Source organism: Ictidomys tridecemlineatus, chromosome 3 (genome assembly GCF_052094955.1).
Source record: "Ictidomys tridecemlineatus isolate mIctTri1 chromosome 3, mIctTri1.hap1, whole genome shotgun sequence".
Classification (NCBI taxonomy): Eukaryota; Metazoa; Chordata; class Mammalia; order Rodentia; family Sciuridae; genus Ictidomys; species Ictidomys tridecemlineatus.
Window position 1 is genome coordinate 19,837,137 of NC_135479.1, and position 23,251 is coordinate 19,860,387.

General features: G+C 40.1%; 1 protein-coding gene across 4 annotated transcripts; it reads left to right on the forward strand.

Moving 5' to 3' along the window:
- Positions 1-104: 104 nt before the first annotated feature.
- On the forward strand, positions 105-23,174 carry Retreg3 (reticulophagy regulator family member 3). 4 transcript variants are annotated; one of them, XM_078041996.1, is made up of 10 exons: positions 306-423; positions 11,198-11,293; positions 12,127-12,233; positions 15,624-15,654; positions 16,590-16,716; positions 17,465-17,549; positions 18,663-18,800; positions 19,834-19,916; positions 20,552-20,684; positions 21,134-23,174. In XM_078041996.1, exons 3-10 carry the CDS (start codon positions 12,179-12,181, stop codon positions 21,589-21,591), a joined length of 1,110 nt encoding a protein of 369 aa, XP_077898122.1. In that variant the 5' UTR covers positions 306-423; positions 11,198-11,293; positions 12,127-12,178; the 3' UTR covers positions 21,592-23,174. The 4 variants fall into 4 exon arrangements, with proteins under 4 accessions (XP_005321942.1, XP_077898122.1, XP_077898123.1 ...); XM_005321885.5 differs by lacking the exon at positions 11,198-11,293 and having other exon boundaries at positions 105-423; XM_078041997.1 differs by lacking the exons at positions 306-423; positions 11,198-11,293; positions 15,624-15,654.
- Positions 23,175-23,251: the final 77 nt, after the last annotated feature.

The following is a 23,251-nucleotide window of genomic DNA, read 5'->3' on the forward strand; positions in this document are numbered from 1 at the left end:
CGCGTGCGTGGTTTCGGATTGGATTCGGCGCCACGGCACTGGAGACGTACTTTGACGCATTCTTCGCCTTATTTTCTATGCGCATGCGCGCTGCGGCGAGAGGCTGGCTGATTACGCATCTGCGCAGTTGGTGTTATTGTGACTATCGAGCCGCGGCCCCGGATGTTGTGGCTGCCGGGGGGAGATGGCGGAGGCTGAGGGGGTGGCCGCGACCCCAGGCCCAGTTTCAGGGTCGGCTTTCAGGGGTCGCCGAACTATGTCAGACTCCTGGGAGCGCGACCAACAAGTTGAGGCGGCGCAGCGGGCCCTGGTGGAGGTCCTGGGGCCTTACGAGCCTCTGCTGAGCCGGGTGCAGGCAGCCCTGGTGTGGGAGCGGCCAGCCAGGAGCGCCCTGTGGTGCCTGGGGCTGAACGCGGCTTTCTGGTGAGAGAATTGGACCCTCAGAAATCCTCCAAGGCGCGAATTAGGTTTCTCTAGGGTTGTACCTCTCGCCTGCCCTATTTTCTTCGCTGCAATGGCTCCTTCCTGTACCTGCCTAATTTTGCCTCACCTCCTTCCACTCCATCTCGCCTCCAGGCTTTGGTACCCTAGTTCTTCCCAGGACCTTCTAGCTATCTTCTCTGCTTTATATGCGCCTGCACTCGCCCCACACTTCTGGCAGGAGATTTGGTAACATCTTGAACTGCTCGCAGTGAGCGAGGGCGCTTCTTGTTAGCCAGGGAACGCTGTTTCTCTTTAACGTCTCTTCTCCTGCCTGCTCAAGTGTGGCTTGAAGATTCTCTCCAGAGATTTTAGTAGCTCTTATGAGAGTAGAGGCTTAAGGTGTTAGCCATAGGTGTGATAAGAAAACAAGCTTGAGCGGTTAGCATGATTTAGCCTGTTACATATTCTCTCACCAGTGAAGAAGGTTGAAGTCTAAGCGTCAGTGTGAGTCTCCAGAAAATTATAAGTTTTTAAGTAACAGTTATGAAATAGTGATTGTGAGATTTCAACAATTTTAAAAGCACTTTGATTGCAACTCCTCCCTGTTCAAAAGAATTAGAAAGGCATCCTTAGCCACGGTTTATAAGCAAGGAAATTGACGTTGTCTAATAGTGTGAGTCTTCCTGAGCTTGACAAGTGACTCTATAAATATACTTTTAAGTGTCTGTATGTGTCATGCTCTGGGAAGGTGGAATTGCTGCCCCTTTCCTAAATTGTCATAACCTAAAGTGGATTAGGGCTTCATAGAATCTACCAAGCACACTTTGGGTTTATTATTAATTAGTGAAATATTATTGATGAAATTCCAAGGGAACTGACATTTAGGGGGACTTCTACAGGGCTGAATGAAATAAAACTATCTTGTATGCCTCAAAACAACAACTTATGTTTAAAATTTTCTTTTGCTAGAAATATACTTCTTTTTAAAATTATTGGCTTTGAAATCAAAACATCCTCATCTGAAAAAGTTTTCAGTGAGCTGGAACAGAATAAATAGTTCCATTTTCTTTGGAAGCCTCAGTGTCCAACTACTAAGTCATTTCCTTCCAGTTTGAAAAGGACCTATGTTGAAGATGTCACAACAGTCTCTGGTATTTCTTGATTCCAGAGTCTTTAGTAAAGAAGGCAAAATTTTCCTACCACATACATGACCCATTTTTGGTAATGCTTTTCTTTGACACCTAGGTACCAACTTTCTTCCCATTGCTCACTGTGCGAACCCTTACCATAGCACCTCATTCAAGAGCATTTATCTAGTCAAACTTTGTTTCCCACAATAGGTTTAGTTCACCCTAGGAAGAAAGTTGGTCCTCATTAAACCAGTTCATAGAATATGGGGGTGAGGTCTGCATATGAGGAGCTCCTTTAACCCAGACACATCTTTAAATGCCACAGTGAGCTTTAATTTGCTGGGCCTTAACAGTATTTACTTAAGTTTATTAATATGCCATGTTTAGAATCTCAGTGAGAGCTCCTGTTTTGTACTCTGGGTCTCTTAAAGCTTTGTTGTATTTGGTCTTTATCTCTGGCATTTCCTGGTAGCTTGCCTGCTGTGTATCCAGAACAGTTACTCTTGTTATATTCCCATCACACTCTAGGAAGGTGGGGGAAAGATATAGCAAAATGGAGGTGTGACTTGAGACTGAAAGAACAGTTGGGTATGCCATTTATAGTGAGTATGCATACATGTGAAGGATACACAGATAGTGTTGAGGTCCTAGAGACTCCTGTAGCTGTCATAGATTGTTTAGGGGAAATGAGCTTCCTTGGAAAGTATAGTTTGAAGTTTAAACTGAATGTTAGACTTTGCATACTAAAAAATAGTTTCATATTGAGTAAGAACGCTAACATTTCAGCTAGGAATGTGGAAAAGTGACTGTTTAGTTCTCAGACATTTTAAATATTTAGGAAAAGGAGGATCATTAACTTAGATCAGAAATACTTTGTTTTGTTCTGAATGATGGCACATCATTAACATTTTCTGCATTTTGAGGTATTAGGAAATTGGATAGAGGAACAAAATATCATTAAAATTCAGGTAGATAGCTCTTAACTTTCAGTGTTCTGTATTCTCAGTTATGATTTTTCTGTACCTGTGACTATGCCTTTTTTTAATTAATTTTTTATTTGTTTTAATTAGTTATACATGACAGTAGAATGCACTTATATACTTTGATATACATAGATAGGATATAATTCCTGAGTATATATATATATTTTAGAATCATATTGGTCATACGGTCACATATCTACATAAAGTCATAAAGTCTCTTTCATTCTACTGTCTTTCTTATCCCCACAACCCCTGTCTTCCCCGTGACTATGCCTTTTTACATCCTAAAAATAAATAGATTATTTATTTATTTATTTATTTTTTTAGAGAGAGAGAATTTTAATATTTATTTTTTAGTTTTCGGCAGACACAACATGTTTATTTTTATGTGGTGTAGAGGATCGAACCCAGGCCGCACACATGCCAGGCGAGCGTGCTACAGCTTGAGCTACATCCCCAGCCCAATAAATAGATTATTAAATAAAGTAAAACAGATTCATGTAGGTTCCTTGTTACCATAGTATTCTGAGACTTTCAGTGTTTTGTTTTTGTTTTGTTTTTAGATTTCAGAACTAATATAGTGGCTGTATCAGAGATCAGAGATGTTCAATCCTAAATTACTTCTGGACACTGATCTGTTATCTATACAATAATAATAGAAATGTCAAGCCTTTCCCTCTAATAGCTTGTATTTTCATTAGCCTCAGCCCCATCTATTTCAAATGAGTGATATCAAATCAAATGAGTGATTTGAAGGAAGAATATGAGTATTTCCTGTCAGCATCAAAAAAAGAACAGGTTTAGGGGGCTGGGGATATAGCTCAGTTGGTAGAGTGCCTGCCTCACATGTACAAGGCCCTGGGTTCAATCCCCAGCACCACCACCAAAAAAAAAAAAAAAAAAAAGAATAGGTTTAATAACTTTTTGGTTTGCTTTTTAGGAGATAAGTGGGATGGTGGGTAAATAAGTACTGAAAATGTATAGCAACTTCAAATCCCTCCTCTGACTTCCACAAAGCACACGGTTCAAGGAGGTCTGGATAACTGTAGACCTCCTTTCCAATTTTTAACGTTCTATGAATCTAGATACTCTCTGAATTAGGGAGATTGATTAAGCTTAATCCACAAATTGTTTTCCTGTTGGGATTTGCTTTTGGTCTTTTGTCTGAGACAACCATATTATATTTGGGGGTCATTATGGAATCTCTTGTTTAAACAAATGAAAACAGATAAGTAGGGCTGGGAGATATATATATATAAAAGTAAAAGTTAATATTTGGTTTGCCTTCTTCCCAAAACAATAAAAATATTTATGAGAAATGATTAAGAGTATAAAATAATTCTGATTTAAAAGGTTAGAATTTGAGTTAAAAAATAATAGGATCAGGAAATGGAAGGGAGGGCCCATTTCAGTAGACATTTGTTATGTAGGGGGAAAAAAATCTATTATCTAAATCAAATGTGGTGGTTGAGGCAAGAGGATTGAAATTTGAAGCTAGCTTAGGTAATTTGCCTTCTCCCAAAATAAATTTAAAAATTTTAAATGACCTGAGAAATGATGAAGAGTATAAAGCAATTATGATTTAGAAGGTTAAATAACCATGTGTGAGGCTCTTGAGTTCTAGTCCTAGTACCATGAAAATAAATAAAATTTTCATGGGGCATGGTGGCACACACTAGTAATAATCCTATCTATTTTCAGCTACTTGGGAAACTGAGGCAGGAGCATCGAAGTTCCAGGCCAGCTTCTACAACTTACCAGGACCCTGTCTCAAAATAAAAAGTAGAAAAGGCTGAGGATGTAGCTCAGTGGAAGAGCACTTTCCTAGCATATGTAAGGCCCCAGGTTCTATCCTCAGTACTGCAGACAAAACACAAAAGCTATTGAACTTTATATGAACTCAGTGCTTCTGGTGGTAGTCTTTGGAGGGGGATTCTTTCTGCTTTTAGTAGCCAAGAGTCTCAAGAATGTTTTTGTTAACATTTCCTCTCTTCATTCAGTTTTTACATGTCCAAATTGTAAGGTTGGGTGCTTTCTCTCCATAAATATATGGGTAGGTTATTGGCAGCTAGTTAGTTTCCTTTCTGTTTTTATGCAAGAAACAACTACAATTAGGTGACATAGATTAGATCATTTTTTTTCCTTTTAATTTTTCAGTGGCTGGCTCATTAACCAGACAGTCACAAGTGCTGTACACAAATGAGCTTACTGTCTATAGGATGGGATGCTTTGTTCTGAAGTGCCATTGAGACAAGCTTACTTTTTTTTTTTTTTGAGAGAGAGAGAGAATTTCAATATTTATTTTCTAGTTATCAGTGGATACAACATCTTTGTTGGTATGTGGTGCTGGGGATTGAACCTGGGCCGCACGCAAGCAGGGTGGGTGCGCTACCGCTTGAGCCACATCCCCAGCCCCAAGACAAGCTTACTTTATAATAATAAAGAAACCTAGGAATAGTATCTTCTTTGGTTAAAAATAGTTGAGGGGCTGGGGTTGTGGCTCAGTGGTCTAGAGTGCTTTGCGTAGTATGTGTGAAGCACTGGCTTGGATTCTTGGCACCGTAAATAAATAAATAAGTAAATAAATGTCTATTGACAACTAAAAAAATGTTTAAAAAAGTAGTTGAGTAGTCATTATTTATTATTATAACAAAATTCTAACTTAACCTAATAATAAGGATCCACAGTTAATTGTTTATTTTTATAATTTTTTAAGCTCTTTCTGGAGACCAGATTGCTATTCTAAGGGGCATTTTATTTAGACTGACAATTTAATTGGATTTTACCTCTGACAAAATGAAGGGACACAAAAGAAAAACTGTGAATAAAATTTCACTTTCATAGACATTAGAAAATTCAAATACAGTGACATTGAATTACTAATTTCTGCTTATTAAATTTTAAAAGAAGATAATATTTAATTCTGGGAAATATGAAGGAAAACAGACATATGACTAATGGCAACATAAATTGGAAAGCTTTTCTCTAAAGTAGTTTGGCAAGATATTTAAAATGTTCATATCTTTTCCAAAGGTGAGGGAAGTAGGAAATTATTGCTGATGGGCATGGATTTCTTTTGGGGCGAGGAAAATGCTCTAAAATTAGATAATGGTGATAGTTGCTCAGCTTTGTGAAGATACTAAAAACCACGGAATCAGACAGTTTGCAAGATTGAATTTTATGATATACAAACCATATCTCAAAATAAGTTATTTTTAAAAATTGTTAATGCTAATGGGTATTGTGGCCCAGGCTTAAAATCCCAGTGATTTAGGAGGTTCAGGATGTTTCAAGTTTGAGGCCAGGCTGCGTGATTTAGTGAAACTGTCTCAAAATTAAAAATAATAATAATTTTAAAAGGGATTGTGCATGTAGCTCAGTGGTAAAACTCCTCTAAACCCAGTCACCTATTAGAGGAGGGGGAAGTTAATGCCTTTTGACCTACTAGTCCACTTAAAATATTAATCATAGGTAAGGGCAGAGATTTATGTTTAGTGTTTGTAGTGTTTAGTTTTTATTTATTACATCAAAATCGGGAATACTTTGATTAGAGAAAGGAGTTTTTTGTTTGTTTGTTTATATATATATATTTTTTGAGATCGGGTCTTGCTAGTTGCCTAGGTAGGCCTCAAACTTGCAATCCTCCTGCCTCAGCTTCCCAGTTGCTGGGATTACAAGTATTTAGACAACATGTCTGGCTAATTAGAGAAAGTTTTAAAGGACAAATGGTATATATGTATAATGTAATCATTTTAAAAGTTTTTGATATTTTTCTGGTGATATGGAAAAACCACATCTATGTACTTCATTTATTTTTGGTAGTGCTGGGTCTATGTACCATTAAGTGAAAAAGAAGGTTGTTAAACCAGATATGCCATGTACTTTCATAGTATTTCAGTATTTTTTAAAAAATATTTTTTAGTTGTTGATGTACCTTTATTTTTTATTTTTTTATATGTGGTGCTGAGGATCATGCTTCTCACATGCTAGGCAAGTGCTCTGCCACTGAGCCACAACACCAGCCCCTTCACAGTATTTTTATATGTGAATATAAAATACCAATTCTTTCTGTAAGTAATTTGTCCTGATTTCAACTTTTTTTATTCAATGGACTATACCCTAAACCTTAAAGCATTGGGAGCAATAGCAACTGTGCAGGTGCAAATCTCTCTAAATCAAAAAAAAAAAACGGTTTCACATTGGTGTGTAACCATTGCCATGTGCTAAAAATCTTCCACATTAGTGGAAAAAAAAAAGATTAAAATCAAGATTTCTCTTGGTTTCTAAAATAGATTTACATCTTTATTTCTAAAATAGATTTACATATTTTTTGAGAATAATCTTCATGTTTTATGGAATGTGTGGATGACAGATCATTTTGTAAACTTTTTTTTTTGGCATGACTGGGAATTGAACCCAGAGCTTCCCACATGCTAGGCAGGCATTCTACCACTGAGCTACATTTCCAGTCTTTTTAATTTTATTTTGAGATAGTGTTTTGCTAAACTGCCCAAGCAGGCCTTGAACTTGTGATCCTCTTGTGTCAGTCTCCCTAGTAGCTGGGATTATAGGCTTGTGTCACTTCATCCAGCTTTAAAACTTTTATTATTAATAATTTAAAACATATGTTTAAGTAGACAGAATAATATATACCACCGTGTATTCAGCTTTAAGTTTTTCAATTCATTGCCAATTTTGTATTTTTATATTATAATTCTTTTCTACCTCTTTCTTTTTATTTTATTTTTTTATGTTTATTTACTTTTTATTTTATTTATTTCCTAGGGATTGATCCCAGGGTGCATTACCACCGAGCTACATCTCTAGCTCTTTTATTTTTATTTTGAGATAGGATCTCACTAAGTTGCTTAAGCTTTCACTAAGATAACTGAGGCAGGTCCCAAACGTGTGATCCTCCTGTCTCAGCCTCTTGAATTGCTGGGTTTCTTGTCATTTACCACCACACCTGGCTCCTCCTCATTGTTTTGAGGCAAATCATGAATGTAATGTAATTAATCTTTAGATATTTCAGTATGTCTGAAAAATAGACTTACAAAGTACCATTCATGTAAAATTCAGTCAGTGTTCAAATGACCAATTTTCTCATAAATGATACTTTGGCTTTAAAAAAAAAACAAAAACACAACTTTCTGGGTTAAGAGTCACATGATGTCCACATATTGTGACTAGTCTGTTTTGCTGAAGAAGTCCTTCGGTCCTATAAAGTATCCTAGAGACTAGATTTTACTGACTGCATCCCTGTGGCTTAACATGGCCCCTGTGTTCTATATTTCCTATAAAAAGGTAGTTGAATCTAGAGGCTTCATCAGATTCATGTTCACTTTTTTGGGGGGGTGATGCTTCAAGGAAATTTTTTTTTTTTTTGGTAAGACTATTTCATAGATAGGGATTTACTAATTTCATTTTTATTTTCTTTAATTACATTTTCTAAACTTTTCTCAATAAACATACTGTCTTTAGAAATAACACAAAACATGCCAGGTACAGTGGCAAATGTCTGTAAATCCCAGTGGCTTGGATGGCTGAGGCAGGAGGATTGTGTGTTCAAAGCCAGCCTCCGCAAAAGCGAGGTGCTAAGCAATTCAGTGAGACCCTATCTCTAAATAAAGTACCTAATAGGGTGGGGGATATGGTTCCATGGTAGATTGCCCCTGAGTTAAATCCCCTGTTACCCACCCCCCAAAAAAAGAAATAACAAAAAATAAATACCAGTAAGAAAAAATAGATTGTGAGCCCACAATGAGTGGAAGGAGTAACGGGGTATGACAGTCCCTAATTGAGTAATTCACACGTGAACGCCCAGCATTGGCTATATTTACATTGTTAAGTTGGAAAGTATATTTACATTGTTTTTGCTAAGTTGGAAGGTTCTCCTGCTGATTAAAGTTGGACAATATTTTGCATGTTGCCTTATCAAATTTCTGCACTGTTATATATGCTTGTGAATGATTGGCCTACAGAAATCAACATTGCAGGTCTAAACTAACGCAGAGGAACCCTCCCTTCTTTTTCCACTTGAATCACTCTTTCTTCCCCCAACACTGGGGATTGACTCCAGGGCCTCACATATGCTAGGCAAGTATTCCTACCACTGAGCTAGGTCCCTAGTCCTTTTTCCTTCCTTCTTTTCATCCCTCACACTTTACCTATTTCAGTCTCCTAAGTACCATATCTTTAGTTATGTCTTGCCCTTGTACATAGTTGCAGAATTGGATGTTTTGAATTTTTACTTCTAACCTCCTAGTTTGCTTCTATAAAATTACAAGCATAATATGACCTCATTTTAACCCAATCCTGAGATATAATCAATCTGAGATTAATATTTTCTGCATCTAGGAATTTTGCATTTAGGGCTGGAAGGAAAGAAAGAACAAACACTTATCCACAGGCCCCTGAGAGAATATTAATACTAATTATCTAGTTATCTTGGAAGGGTAAATTCTAGTTCTTTTTTTTTTTTTGGTAACAGGGATTGATCTCAGGGGCACTTGACCACTGAGCCACAGGGTCTCGCTGAGTTGCTTAGCACCTTGCTTTTTTCAGAGGCTGGCTTTGAACTTGGGATCCTCCTGTTTCAGTCTCCTGAGCCGCTGGGATTACAGGCATTCGCCATCGCACTGGGCCAATTCTATTTTGAGTGTGTGTGTGTGTGTGTGGTGGTGGTAGTGCTGGGGATTGAACCCAGGGTCTGTTCTGTGAGGCAAGCACTCTACCAAGTGAGCTATATCCCCAGCCCCTAATTCTAGTTCTTTAAGGTAATCTTTTTATTGAATTTTGGTCTGTTTAAAAGAAGCTATTTTCCTAAGGAATACTTTTTTTAGTTATACATGGACACAATATCTTTATTTATTCTATGTGGTGCCGGGAATTGACCCCAATGCCTCATGTGAGGAAGGCAAGTGCTCTACCACTGAGCCAAAACCACAGACCAGGAATATTATTTTATACCACACAGAAAAACTCTTCTTCCTCTGAAGTTCCTACAGTAGTTTGTTCAAGAAAAGGATATATCTAGGGGCTGGGGATGTGGCTCAAGCGGTAGCGCGCTCGCCTGGCATACGTGCGGCCCAGGTTCGATCCTCAGCACCACATACAAAGATGTTGTGTCCGCCGAAAACTAAAAAATAAATATTTTTTTAAAAAAAGAAAAGGATATATCTAGGCCTGAAATTGACGTTATGGACCAGGATTAATCTTGTTCAGGAAAATGCTCAATGCACATAGCCTATGTGACCCAGAAAATACACTCTTTATGAGATTGGCTGTCACCTGTAGGATAAAACCCCAGTACACTTTGTCATAAAAGGCCCTTCATGATCTGACTCCTGCCTTTCTCCTCATTCTGATCCCTACCCTCTGTTCTTTGTTCAGTCATACTGTTGGTAATTCCTTTAATACATTTTGCTAGTTAAATCTTCTCCCATTCTGAATGTCCTTTCTTTCCCATATCATTTTGCCCTGTTTTCTTACCAATCATCTTTTACCCAGCTTGGAAGCCAGGATGCAGTGGTGCACACCTATGATCCCAGCAATTTAGGGGCTGATGTAGAAGGATTAAAAGTTCAAAGTCAGGCGTAGCAACTTAGTGAGACCATAAGCAACTTAGCAAGACCCTATCTCAAAATAAGAAGGGTTGATAATGTGGCTAAGTAGTTAAGTGCCCCTGGGTTCAATCCCCAGTCGTACCTCCACCCCCTGCAAAAAAAAATCCCAGCTTAGATATTGGTTCTTATTACTTTGTCATGTTATATTGTAAATACATGCAAATATACTTGAGAGTAAGGTTCAAGTTTTACTTTTCTGTAAATGGACTGCTTACCACAAGGCCTTGGCAAATAGCACTCAATAAATGTTTGTTTAGTTGAATTGAAACATAGTTTATGTGACTAGTAAGTGGGGGCTATAACAAGCTACTAAAATAATATAGATTGCTGGACATAGTGGCTTATGAGTATAATCTCAGCAACTCAGGAGGCTAAGGCCAATCTCGGCAGTTTAGCAAGACCCTTAGCAAAAGGACTAGGGATGCAGTACGGTGGTAAAGTACCCTTGGGTTCCATCCCCAACACCAAAGAATATAGTATAGGTCTTAGAGAAAAAGTATTTTTATTGCTGTTATCTTTGGAAAACCACCCTCTTTGGAAAAGTTTAGCATCTTTTCCTTATTCCAATTTCTATTTGTTAGTAATCATACTCAAGGAAGGGAAGATTGCAGACAGTCTGGATTGCCTTCCTGAAGAACTCCTTCAAGCAATCTGGAGAGAACAGTGGGTGCTAGAGTAAGAAATTCTAGAGCCTTTATCTTTGACCTTGTTAAATTTGCTTATTTGTTAGGATAATACACTAGCTTTGGAGAGAAGAGTAATGCCTTCGGCAGTTCTAGAGGCTTATTTTTGCTAAGATGCTTTCATTCTATAATCTCATAGGTAATTATGGTACCATTTAAGTGGTGAGGTAGAAAAAATTGAAATAGGGTTGTCAATGGTGGCTAAATTCCTGATTCTCCTTTATTTCTTTTCTTCCCTCATTTTTGTATAATTTTAAATCCTTTTTTTTTTTTTTTGTACTGAGAATTGAACCCAGGGATGCTTAACCATTGAACTAAGTTCCTAACCCTTTTTTATTTTTATTTTGAGACAGGATCTCCTAAGTTGCTTAGGGTCTTGCCAAATTGCTGAGGCTGGCCTCGAACTTGCCATCCTCCTGCTTCAGCCTCCTGAATTGCTGGGATTACAGGTGTGTGCCACCATGCCTGGCTTAAATGCTGTTTTTGTTTTTTTAAGTATTTATTTTTTAGTTGTAGGTAGACCCAATACTTTTATTTTATTTTATTTTATTTTATGTGGTGCTTAGATCAAACTCAGTGTGTCACGAGTGCTGGGTGAGCGCCCTACCACTGAGCCACAACCCCAGCCCAAATGCTGTTTTTAAAGATTATTCAACTAACATGCTTTTATGTTTATTGAAAAAGAAAACCACAAGTGTGTATAGAGAAAGAATTTAAAGTTCTTCTGCCAATCCCTGAATATTCACGTGTAATAATATATCCACTCAATCCCAGCAATTCAGGATGCTAAACCAGGAGGATTGCAAGTTCAAGGCCAGCCTCAGCAACTTAGCAAGACCCTGACTAAAAAAAATACAAAGAATTGGGGATGTAATTTGCTGAAGTGCCCCTGGGTTCAAACGTCAGTACCAAAAAAGAAAAACCAAAAACCAACAATAAAAAAGAGGTTATTTGGGCTGGGGATATAGCTTAGTTGGTAGAGTGCTTGCCTCGCATGCACAAGACCCTGGGTTTGATCCTCAGCACCACCACCAAAAAAAAAAAAAATTATTTGATTTACTCCTCTGCCTTTAGAGAAGCAAATTATATCTGTTCATAGGTAAGATAGCTGAGGTCTAGAATATTTTCCTAAGGTGTATAACTAGTTAGTATCAGAACAGCAACAACAATAAAAGCACTAGAACTCAAGGTCGTTTACTACAAATCCTGTAGTGCATGCATTTTATTTTCTGAAATTAATTTGTTTGTTAATGATCTTCCTCCTGTTTTTCCATCTCTGTAGGTTCTTTGCACTGACATCCCTACGTCTTGTATTTTTACTTGCATTTGGCTTGATGATCATTGTCTGTATTGATCAATGGAAGAACAAAATCTGGCCTGAGATAAAAGGTGAGTTTGGTAACATCTAGAAAAATTTCAACTGGAAATGGTCTTTTCTGTGATTTTTGCCTCTAGTTTTGAGTTTTTTTTGAGGGTCATGTGGAGCTGAGGACCAACTTTTGAAGTCTGAATTATTGCTTTAGGAGACACTTGAAAGGCATGTTCCCCATCTATGGTTTCTTAAACCTGGGTTCTGCCTTTGTTGTTGTGTTGTTATTAAGTTCAGGAAATACATATCTACCACCTGATATATTATTGTCTAAATGATTGGCCTGAGGAATAAGTAGTCTTTAAAGATTTTTAAAAATAAATCTCCTTATTGAATATACATCTTTACTGAGGCAGCATCAATTTATCTCTCAAGATTTCTTTTAAATTGCTTATTTGCAAGGCAATAAGATAGGAATTATGACTTACAGAAAGTACCTTACGATGGTTTGTTTTTTCAATAATTATACATAAACGTTATAATTATAGAATAATATCAAAGCTGTCACAATACAGACTGATTGATATATTCATGTGTTTTTGCCCTAGCCAAGCCTTGAATGAAGAAAAACATTGGGCCAGCTGGAGAGAAAAGTGTGTTTCTAGACAGTCCAATAGCTTGGTTAATTTAGGAAACCACAAGCTAGCCAGGCAAGGTGGCACATGCCTATAATCCCAGCAATTTGGGACGCTGAGGTGTGAGGTACTAGAATGGCAAATTAGAGGCCATCCTCTGCAATTTAGTGAGGCTCTGTCTCAAAATAAAAAAAGGGCTAGGGATATGTCTTAGTGGTAAAGCACCCCGGGTTCAATTCCCAGTACCAGGAAGCAGGGGGTGCAGGGGAGAATACAAAAACAAAATCATAAGCTGCAAAGTATGTCCTAAGAACAGAGAATTGAGCATTTGGCCCAGAATGAAGAATGCATTAAAGGGAGTGCTAGGAGGTAAGATTCAAAGTATGCTGGAATTAGATTAGGATTTTTATTTTGGGGGTCATACTGGGGATTGAACCCATTGAAATGTATCCCAGCCCTTTTTATTTTACTTTGAGACAGGGTCTCACTAAGTTGTCCAGGTTGACCTTGAACTTGAAATCTTCCTGCCACAGCTACCATTGTTTCTGGGAATATAGGTGTGTGCCACCACCACACTTGGCTCGGCTCCTCAGCCTTTTTTTTTTTTTTTTTTTTTTTTTGCAGGGCAAGGGTGGTACTGGGGATTGAACCTAGGGGTGGTTTATTACTGAGCTACATCCCTAGTCCCTTTTTTTTTTTTTTTTTTTTTTGAGAGAGAATTTTTAAATTTTTATTTTTCAGTTTTCAGTGATACAACATCTTTATTTTATTTTTATTTGGTGCTGAGAATCAAACCCAGCGCCCTGTGCATGCCAGGCGAGCGTATTACCTCTTGAGCCACATCCTCAACCCAAGTCCTTTTTATTTTTTATTTTGAGATAGGGTCTTTTAAGTTGTTTAGTTTCTTAATAACTTGTTGAGGCAGACCTCAAACTTGTGTTCCTTTTGCCTCAGCCTCCCAAGTTGATAGAATTATAAGCTTATATCACTGTACCCAACTCACAGCCCTTTTAAAAATTATTTTGAGACAGTTTCTTATAAATTGCCCAGGCTGCTCTTGAATGTAATTGTCCTGCCTCAGCCTCTTGAGTAGGTAGGAGTCCAGGTTTGCACCACCATACCCAGTTAAGGATTAGATTTTATAAGCCCTTAAAGTTAGGCTTAGAAGTTTAGATTTTATCCTATATGTAGTGAGTGTCATTGAAGATTTTTGAGTTACAACTATATACTGAGGTGATAGTAAAGATTAATTTGGTAGCATTTTAAAAGAGAGAAAAAGAAATGAGAAGACCTATTAGGAGATTATAGTAGTGTCTTTGTGGGAAGTAGTCAGAATGACGTCCATGAAAACAAATCGTGGATGGCTTAGAGAGTTGTAAAGAAGGGAAGATACATCAAGACTAATAAGTAGTTGGATATGGGTTAAAAGAGTAAATGATAAACCGGGCGTGGTGATGCATGTCTGTAATCCCAGTGGTTTGGGAGGTTGAGGCAGGATTGCAAATTCAAGGTCAGACTCAGCAATTTAGCGAGGTTCTAAACTTGGTGAGACCCTGTCTCAAAAAATATAAAAAGGGGGCTGGGGTTGTGGCTCGGCGGTAGAGTGCTCGCCTAGCACGTTCGAGGACCTGGGTTCGATCCTCAGCACCACATAAAAATAAACCAAATAAAACTATTTAAAATATATATATATATATATATATATATATATATATATATATAAAGGTCTGGAGATGTGACTCAGTGATCCTGGGTTCAATCCCTAATACCAAAAAGAAAATAGTGAGAAAAGCCAATTTTAGGGCCAGACATGGTGGCATACTCCTGTAATCCCAGAGAGGCTGAGGCAGGAGGATAGCAAGTTCAAGACCATCTTCTGCAACTTAGTGAGACCCTGTCTCAAAATTTAGAAAAAGGCCTGGGCATGTAGCTCAGAGGTAGAACCCTCCTGGCTTCAATTCATAGTATCACCACCACCACAACAAATCCAACTTTGGCATTTTAAAAGTAGAAGAGTAGGAGAATGACACATTTGCAGATATTGCCAAAGGCATTCAGGGAAGTCTGTTTAGGTGGAGGTGTGAATGACGAAAATTGATAGTTTGGGGGTTTTTGTGTTTTGTTTTTTTTTTTCCCCTTCCCCTTAGCAAAGTTTATTGAAAAGAAAAAAGGGGAGGAAAATATCCTCAAGGGAGAGAGTGGATCTTCTCAGGAGAGAGACTTGATATAGGTTTTGGACATGTTAATGTTGAAGTGTTGGCAGGACATTCGAACTAAGTTATACAACTTTTAAATACATTCCCATCCTGTTTTATAGAGACTTTAAGGAATCGTGTAGTTTGTCTGCTGGTTTCATAACTAATGAATGTCAAAAGACTTTACATCATTTGGGGTAAATAATGGGTGTCTTTTTGAAGAGAATAGGTAGATTTCTAGGGTTGGAGTAGTTATAACATGCTTCTATAGCCTGGCACACAATTGATGTGTAAGAGCAATCCAGACACACTCGAGATGGGATGGACCGTTTTTCTTGTGTAGGTAATTATAAAGGGTCTCTAGTGGTCCATTTGGACCATGCTTCCTTTATCCCCACAAAATGAGACAGGCATAAGCCTTATTTCCTTATTTGAACAGGCATAGCAGTTATCCCTTGTCCCACACTTGTCCTACAGCTCCCTAACTCTGGCAATATAACATGGTGTCTCCTTTTTATTGGCTATTACTGTTTTCTTTTCCCTGAACCTATTAAAACTTGAGCTGTCAGACCAACAGCCTAACATTTTCATGTTTAGTTTTCCCTACCAACTAATGCTGGTGTTTGTTTTAATATTGTAGTGCCAAGACCCGACGCATTAGACAATGAGAGGTATGGAACACTAATTAAATCCCTTTTTGTTGCTCTGATTTATTCTCTTGTAATATTCTGGTTACATGTTGTTAACCTCATGTTCTGGACACACAATGTAACTGAGAAACCTAGTCTTTTCCAAATAATCATTTTAACAAATCCTAAAGTTTAGATACCAATATGTTGAGATGGCCAATGTTTGCTGATCTTCATAAGAGAAGTTTCTGAAAAAGCAGCATTACAGAGCCCCATAACCTAACATGCCAGGGAATTAGCTGTGATATGCAGCCCCAGTGTGAAAAATTAAAGGCAACTAATATCATTTGTCTCCTGGCTTTTATACCAGGTTATTTCGTGTTTTCTGTGACCTCTGGCTATTTAAAGTTCCTGATCAGAAAACACATTGGTTCCTGGCATCAACAAGCCAATGCCAAAGATTCCTCTTGTGTCTTACAGCTCCTGCTTCATTTCTCAGTTCATCCACCCCATATGTTTTGTCCAAGGAATTTTCTCTGCTGTGGTTTATTTTGGTTTTGCTTTATTTATTTTGAGGGGCACATCCACCATTGCCGTCCCTCTAGCAGCAGTGGTGTCAGTCAGACTGTGCTTTACTTATATCTCTGAATTGCAATCATAGTGAATTGCAATTATCTGAGTGTGGGGGAAAAAATGTTTCTAAACACAAAGGGCCTTGGAGCTGGTGGCAGGTTTATACACGTGGATTGGGCCGCTTGCTCATAGGGTGGAGTTGTCAGAACAAGTTTGCCCTCCTAGTCCCTAAATTCAAGTTTCAACCTGATGAGCCAAGAAGAAAGTCATGCTTCACCTCCAATGCACCTGGGACTAGCCACTCCCCATCCCCTGTTTAAACCGGAAGCACTGATTGCCTGCACAGCAAGATGGGGGGACCTTTAACACCCTCCTTTCACAGCTCCCCCTTCTCTCTCCCATAGCTGGGGCTTTGTGCACCCTCGGTTGCTCAGCGTGCCCGAGCTCTGCCACCATGTAGCTGAAGTCTGGGTTAGTGGGACCATTTTCATAAGGAATCTTTTGCTTTTCAAAAAGCAAAACCCAGGCAAGGTAAGATTCTCCCCTTTTTCACTTTCATCTGTAGCTTCTCAGTTCAATTTATGCTAAATTGAAACAGTTCCTTTACTGTATATCTTCATTCAATAAAGAAAAGACTGCTGTAGTTGTAGAAACAGAGGGAAATTGTAGGATGGTACTTCTGACTGACATTAGGACTAAGGAAAGAGATTGATGACTTGGTTGGTGTGCTAGTCACCTAGAGTAGGCCATTTTCTTTTTTTTTCTTTTTTTGTGGTGCTGGGGATCAAACCCCAGGCCTCATGCATGCTAGGCAAGCACTTTACCACTGAGCTGCACTCCTAATCCCCATAGAGTAAGCTATTTTCTTGCCCTAAGACAGGAAAGAAAGCTTGCTTCTGTGCATTCTGTGTCATACTAAACATGTGGTAGGTTGTTGGGTTTTATTTATTTTTTTATTTCTTGTCTTCTGCTTTGTTATTTTGACTTAAAAATCCCACCCACCAGCACTTGCTTTCAGAGAGAATTTTTGGCTAAGTCCTATTCAAACCAGTTTCCCGGCATGAAAGGTATTGCTATATGGGGTTAGCCAAGTAAAAGGAATTTGAATAGAAGGAAATATCCTTCTTTTCCTCCTGAACAGAATTATCTTTGGATGCAAGAGTAGCTACATCTTTTATTCTGACATGTCTATGTTTGGCTCTAGAACATAAAGAATCTTCAGTCACATTTCCTCTGTAATTCCCCATCCATGCCGAATTTTGTTTCTTAACTTTCCCAGTTCTGCTTGCTGAGCTGTGGGATACTGACGTTTATGGCTGTCTTGGGTCGCTACATCCCTGGGCTTTTGCTATCCTACTTGATGCGTAAGTATGGTATATACCTCCCCTTTAAGCAGTACCTTGCTCATAGCTTTTGCAACCAACAGTTTACCCTGGATTGAGGGAGAGAAGTTTTATATCTTGGATCTCTAGAAAGTGACCTTCCTGTATGTATATTACCTGTTTAGAGTCATGAAAACGTCTTTTCACCTGTAGCAGGGTCTCCACATATAAAGTCATTTCATTTCTCTATGGTGCTGGGAATCAAACCCAGGGCCTCATACATTGCTGGGCAGGTGCTCTATCACTGAACTATAGCCTCAGCTCATATCCATTTCTTACTAAGTCAGTTTTAGAAATTGATAAGGGTGTATGGATATGGTGGCATACTCCTATAATCTGAGTTACTCAGAAGGCTGAAGCAGGAGGATTGCAAGTTCAAGGCCAGCCTGGCAACTTAGCAAGACCTTGTCTCAAAATAAAAAGAGCAAGGCTCTACCACTGTAGCTCAATCGTAGAGTGCCCTTGGGTTCAACCCCCAGTATTGGGGGGGGGGGAATAATGAGGTTCCATTAACATATGTGAATATATGATGCATCCTACTATAAAGGATTGTCTGTCTCTGTAAAGGAGGGAGTGTATAAAACATTATTCTTAGAGTTCCTCTATTAGGATCTGTTTACCCTGGACCACTCTTTTCCTCCTTAGAGTACATTTTATTTATATCAATTTAGTTGTTTCCTCTTGGCATGTATTCTGCTTAGAACTGAAAGAACTGAGTAGTTCCAGCTGTGGCTATTATACATCAGAACTTCACATGATTGATTATGTAGTTTCTGAGGCATTGTTACCATTTGGCCTTGTTTATGGTTCAGTGACACCCCTCTGCAAGTGACCATACTACCAGGTTCTGTCCTTGGGCTGTCAGCAGTATACTGTACTGTGCATAGCTCTGTACTAGACCTTGTGGGTGGCTACAGAAATCCCTGCCTCAAACTTCCCACGGGAGACTCGAGAAGATGACCAGCAGAATTAAGCATATTTATTCCATACTAAATGTTCAAGCCCTAAGGACATAACAGACACAAAGAACAAGAGTTAGGATTTCTTCTAGTAGCCCTTTCTTCATTTTGCTACTGTTCCCGCTCCTACTCTCAGTTGTCACTGTCATGATGTGGCCCCTTGCTGTGTACCATCGACTGTGGGATCGAGCCTATGTGCGGCTGAAGCCAGCTCTGCAGCGGCTGGATTTCAGTGTCCGCGGCTACATGATGTCCAAGCAGAGAGATAGACAATGTAAGTGTCATGGGGAGGTTTCTTTCCACTTTGGAAGTGTGGGAAAGAGAACAAAAAGCCTATAGGTCTAACATATGGGTTAGGTGGGAGAAGTGGGAGAAGCTGGAAATGGCTTGTGGGGGTGGAGAGTGGTAAATAAAATCAATATTCTATTCCAGGGAAATCTATGCAGGTTTGCCAGCTTTCCTCATTTGGAGTCCCAGACTTGCCCTTTAATCTGAGAAAAATTCTCACCAGTTGAATGAAAGAAATTTGAAGATGTCCCTAATATTATCTGCCATTTATGAAGCATTTCCCTTGGCTATTCATGGCTCTTCATTCATTTTATTTAACCATTTACAACCTTGAGAAGTGGGTGGTTTTATTCTCTTTCATTTGAGGAAATTGAGGCTCACAGTTAGTAAATGTCAGTACAGGTCTTTCCAAATCAACCTGGCCTCTCATCACTACCAAAAGCTGCTTTCAAATGAGATTAAAAACTGCCACCTTACAGGCTGGAGGTGTACCAGCTTGAGATCCATCCAAAACATTCGTTATAGAGGAGCAAACTTTTCATTCTCTTAGGTCTTGTCAGGTTGAGTGTTTCATTAAGCCCTGGCCTTCATAGAGCCCTACATGTGGTCATCAAGACCCAGCTTATCCTGGGCCAGCCAGTTGAATACTATCAGTCCTCAAAAGCCTAATTTAACCAAAGTTGGTATCTCCATTTGCCCTTTATTATAGTTTCTACTTGCTACCTTAACATTAAGTCTGCCCTAGCTGATCCTGAGGTGTTTATCAGCCTTGTAGTAACTGACTAGAACAGAAACATGGGGGTTGGTAGAAGGAAGATATTGGAAGAGAGATTTCTCTCTTGTGTTATCAACTCATCTTGCCACTTAGGCTCAGCAGCCTCACCCTCATTTACTGTTATATAGGCATAAGGGTCATATTCAGAGGATCTCTTTTATGTTCTGATTTTATGCCTTTTAAGTCCAAAGAGGGTTTTTTCCCCCTCAAGTGAAGGCATCAAGGCTCTGTTCTTTCCACATAGTGCGTCGCAGAGCTCTATACCCAGAACGTACCATGGACAACCATAGTGACAGTGAAGAGGAGCTTGCTGCCTTCTGTCCTCAGGTAACTTGAATGTGGGAGTACTCCACTGGCCAGTTTTTGTTTTTAGGTTCCCTTTTATACATGTGGCAGCTTACATTTAGGCAGTAACCAGATTTCAAGACCCCAGAATCCCCTTGCTCCTGAGAGCAGTGACAAGGAGCGAAATAAGTGTTACATTGGGACTTTGTATCCAGATTTCAACTTGAGCCTGGTGACCAGCACACTCCCTCCCACATCTCCTTTTGCCCTACCATCATGGAGAATTTCTGGAGCTGGTATGATCATTTTTTAAACACCTAGCCCACCTTTAGGTTCTGGCAGAATGTCTCTTCCCAGTCACCTGTGAAAAGTAATCTCATAGTCAGTTACATTTGTGTGTGTTGCAGGTGTGGGGTGTCAGTTCTTAAGAATAAGTAGCTAATTGATTCCCAAGATTGCTTTTCTTTCTATGTTTAAAAGATGGACAATTAAGAGCATTTTCTTTGGGTGTGAATAACCTAAAAGGAGTCAAGATTTTGAATAAAGTCCCCATCTTTCCCTGGTTACACTGATGGCCTTTGGGGGTAGCCTCAAAATTAGTAGAGCTATAACTAGGAACTGCTTCTGATTCTAATGGCATCATCTCTTCAGATTTATTGGTCTTTTCTTTTTCTAAGCTGGATGATTCTGCTGTTGCCAGGGAATTGGCTATCACTGACTCAGAACACTCAGATGCTGAGGTCTCCTGTACAGACAATGGCACATTCAATCTTTCCAGGGGCCAAACACCTCTAACAGAAGGTTCTGAAGGTGAGGAGAACCTCTGACCTGGGTTGATAGTGGCTCTGACTATTGCTTCTCAACTTCCCTGGACAGAGGGGATACAGGCACACACCCACCATCCCCCCACCAACCCCCCGCCCCCCATGTGCACTTGTCTCCTATGCTGTGGCAGAGCAGCCTAAGGGGTGTGGGTACATCCAGGATGGCAGTGCTACTCTCATTGAAGACCTCAGTCCCTTAGTAGACTTAGCCTCAACCTCATGGGCACAGAAGAGGAACAGGGGGCGGGAATTCTCTGGCTAGTAGCAATCATAACCATCTATGAGTAGAGAAGAGCTAACTAGTCCCATGGGTTTTGCATCATCATGAGATACCCAGAGTGAGAAAAATATGATTATGTGGCTTGACATTTTGTGAGTCTGGAGCACTGGAGGACCAGGTAATTGCTGTGTCTAATATACCCTGTATTCTCTCAGACCTAGATGGTCATAGTGATCCAGAGGAATCCTTTGCCCGAGACCTTCCAGACTTCCCTTCCATTAATGTGGATCCTGCTGGCCTGGATGATGAGGATGATACCAGCATTGGGATGCCCAGCTTGATGTACCGTTCTGCACCAGGAGCTGAGGATCCCCAGGTTCTCCCTTCCAGCCGGGATGAGGCTGCACTGCCAGAGCTCCTGCTTGGTGCCCTGCCTGTAGGATCCAACCTCACCAGCAACCTTGCCAGCCTGGTCTCCCAGGGTATGATCCAGCTGGCCATGTCAGGAGCCTCCCAATCAGGCCCTTCTGGCCCACCTCCCCGGAGAGCAACAAGAGGCTTCCTCAGAGCCCCTAGTTCAGACCTGGACACTGATGCTGAGGGAGATGACTTTGAACTTCTGGACCAGTCAGAGCTGAATCAGCTGGACCCTGCCAGTTCCAGGAGCCAATGAGGAGACAGACTCCTTTTAGGGGGTCATTGTGGTTTAGGTTTTTTTTTTTTTTTCCCTCCACTTAGGGTGATGGGGCAGGGGAAGAACCCAGGTCCCATCTCCTGAATGATATTTGTATGCTGGGTGGCCTGACTGATGCTCAGAGGCCTGTTTAGAGAGGATACTCCTTACCCTACTGCCAGCTAGACATCCATTTCTGTGCTTAGGCATTGAACTAAGAGTGTGCTCTCCCAAAGGAGGCTTCTCTCCATCAGGATGGTACTTTGGGGAACAAAGTCAGGGATATTGATTCCTTTTTGAGAAGTGCTGCTGTTTGCTTTTAGGTCTGGGTGCTCAGGGGCCCTCAATGATAGAAGAGTCCCTTTCTTTCCTTCCCTTGCCTCCCTAAAACCCCCCAAAATCAGGCAGCAGCTGGAAGCGTTGTCATCTTCTGTCAGACTATGCTTTGATGTGTTTTTTCAAAGCACGCTGTCCTTTGGTTCTGCAATGCAGACCCGTTCCCTCTTCCTTTAGCTTGTCCTCATTTCTTGAGGGCTGACTCCCAGTGTTCCAAAATAAGGCTTGTGAAATTTAAGAAATGTGAACATGATGTAGGGATGGGAGTCTTCTACATTACCTTGGGCCAATAGGGGTCAGCTGGCTGGGAGGGTTTGTGAGCGCTTCTGTCTTGAGGTCTCACTGAATCTTCCGAAGCTGTGTGGTTGTCTTTGGTGCTGCTAACCCCTGGCTCTATTTGACCAACACTCTGAGCAGTGAGCAAAGCAATACCATACTCAATTATATATTCTCTTCCTTCCTCTGCTCCTCCTCTGGAGAAGCAATAATTCCATGGGGGATGGCAAAGTAGCACTTTACAAATGGCTCTGTGGCATTCATCCTAGGAGCCACAGCTCTTCTTGCACCAGCTCCTTTACTGTTTTTTGTTTTTTTTTTTCAATTGCTTCCCAATTTGGCAGGACTTCTTTAAGGATGAGCCCAGATAGCAAGAATTATGTCCATGCAGCAGAGACCCCTCTAAGGGTATCTGTTCTGCAGCCCCTAATAATATAATGCAAGACAAAAAACCCAAAAATATTTGGTTCTAAACCTGTGCCAGCCTACTCCCTCTCTGCGTCCATAATCAGAGCTCAAGTCAAACTCTGCTATCCTCTTTCCCTCTTGTATTAATCCTTTGCCGATCCTCAGGGACTACTCCCCCGACACCCCCATTCTTGAGTGAGGATGTTGGACAGAGCCCATTTTCATGTGCTGCAGGTGGGGGGTATACTAACATGTTTGCTCTTGGTTGATGGACAAAGTACAGAGGCCAGGGAGTGAAAACGGTTAACAGTGAAAAGGGGAAGAGCTAGGTGCCTGTTTCATAGTCACTTATGTGTGAAGGTTAGGGGCATTTCCTCACTTTAGGTTCTCAAACAATTTGGATGTCATCGCTCTTTCCAGAGTCCAGATGTCTTACAGATGAGCTCTGATGTGGAAAAAAATGGGAGGTGTGGGAAAGGAGTGGGATTTTGTGGTTTTGCATGAGTGTGTGTAGCTTCAGGCCTTGGGAGTTGGCAAGAGGGAGGGAAGGAAGAAGAGCAAAACATTTGGAAAGTCTTTTACTGGGGGATCCTGCTCTGAATCTCCTTAAATCCTCCACTGTGAATTGAGGGTGGGTGGG

Coding starts and splice junctions, on each gene's coding strand:
- Retreg3 (XM_005321885.5), top strand. CDS start 185: ATGGCGGAGGCTGAGGGGGTGGCCGCGACCCCAGGCCCAGTTTCAGGG. Junction 12,234..15,623: donor AATCTGGCCTGAGATAAAAG/GTGAGTTTGGTA, acceptor TTAATATTGTAG/TGCCAAGACCCGACGCATTA. Junction 17,550..18,662: donor TTTGCTATCCTACTTGATGC/GTAAGTATGGTA, acceptor TCCTACTCTCAG/TTGTCACTGTCATGATGTGG.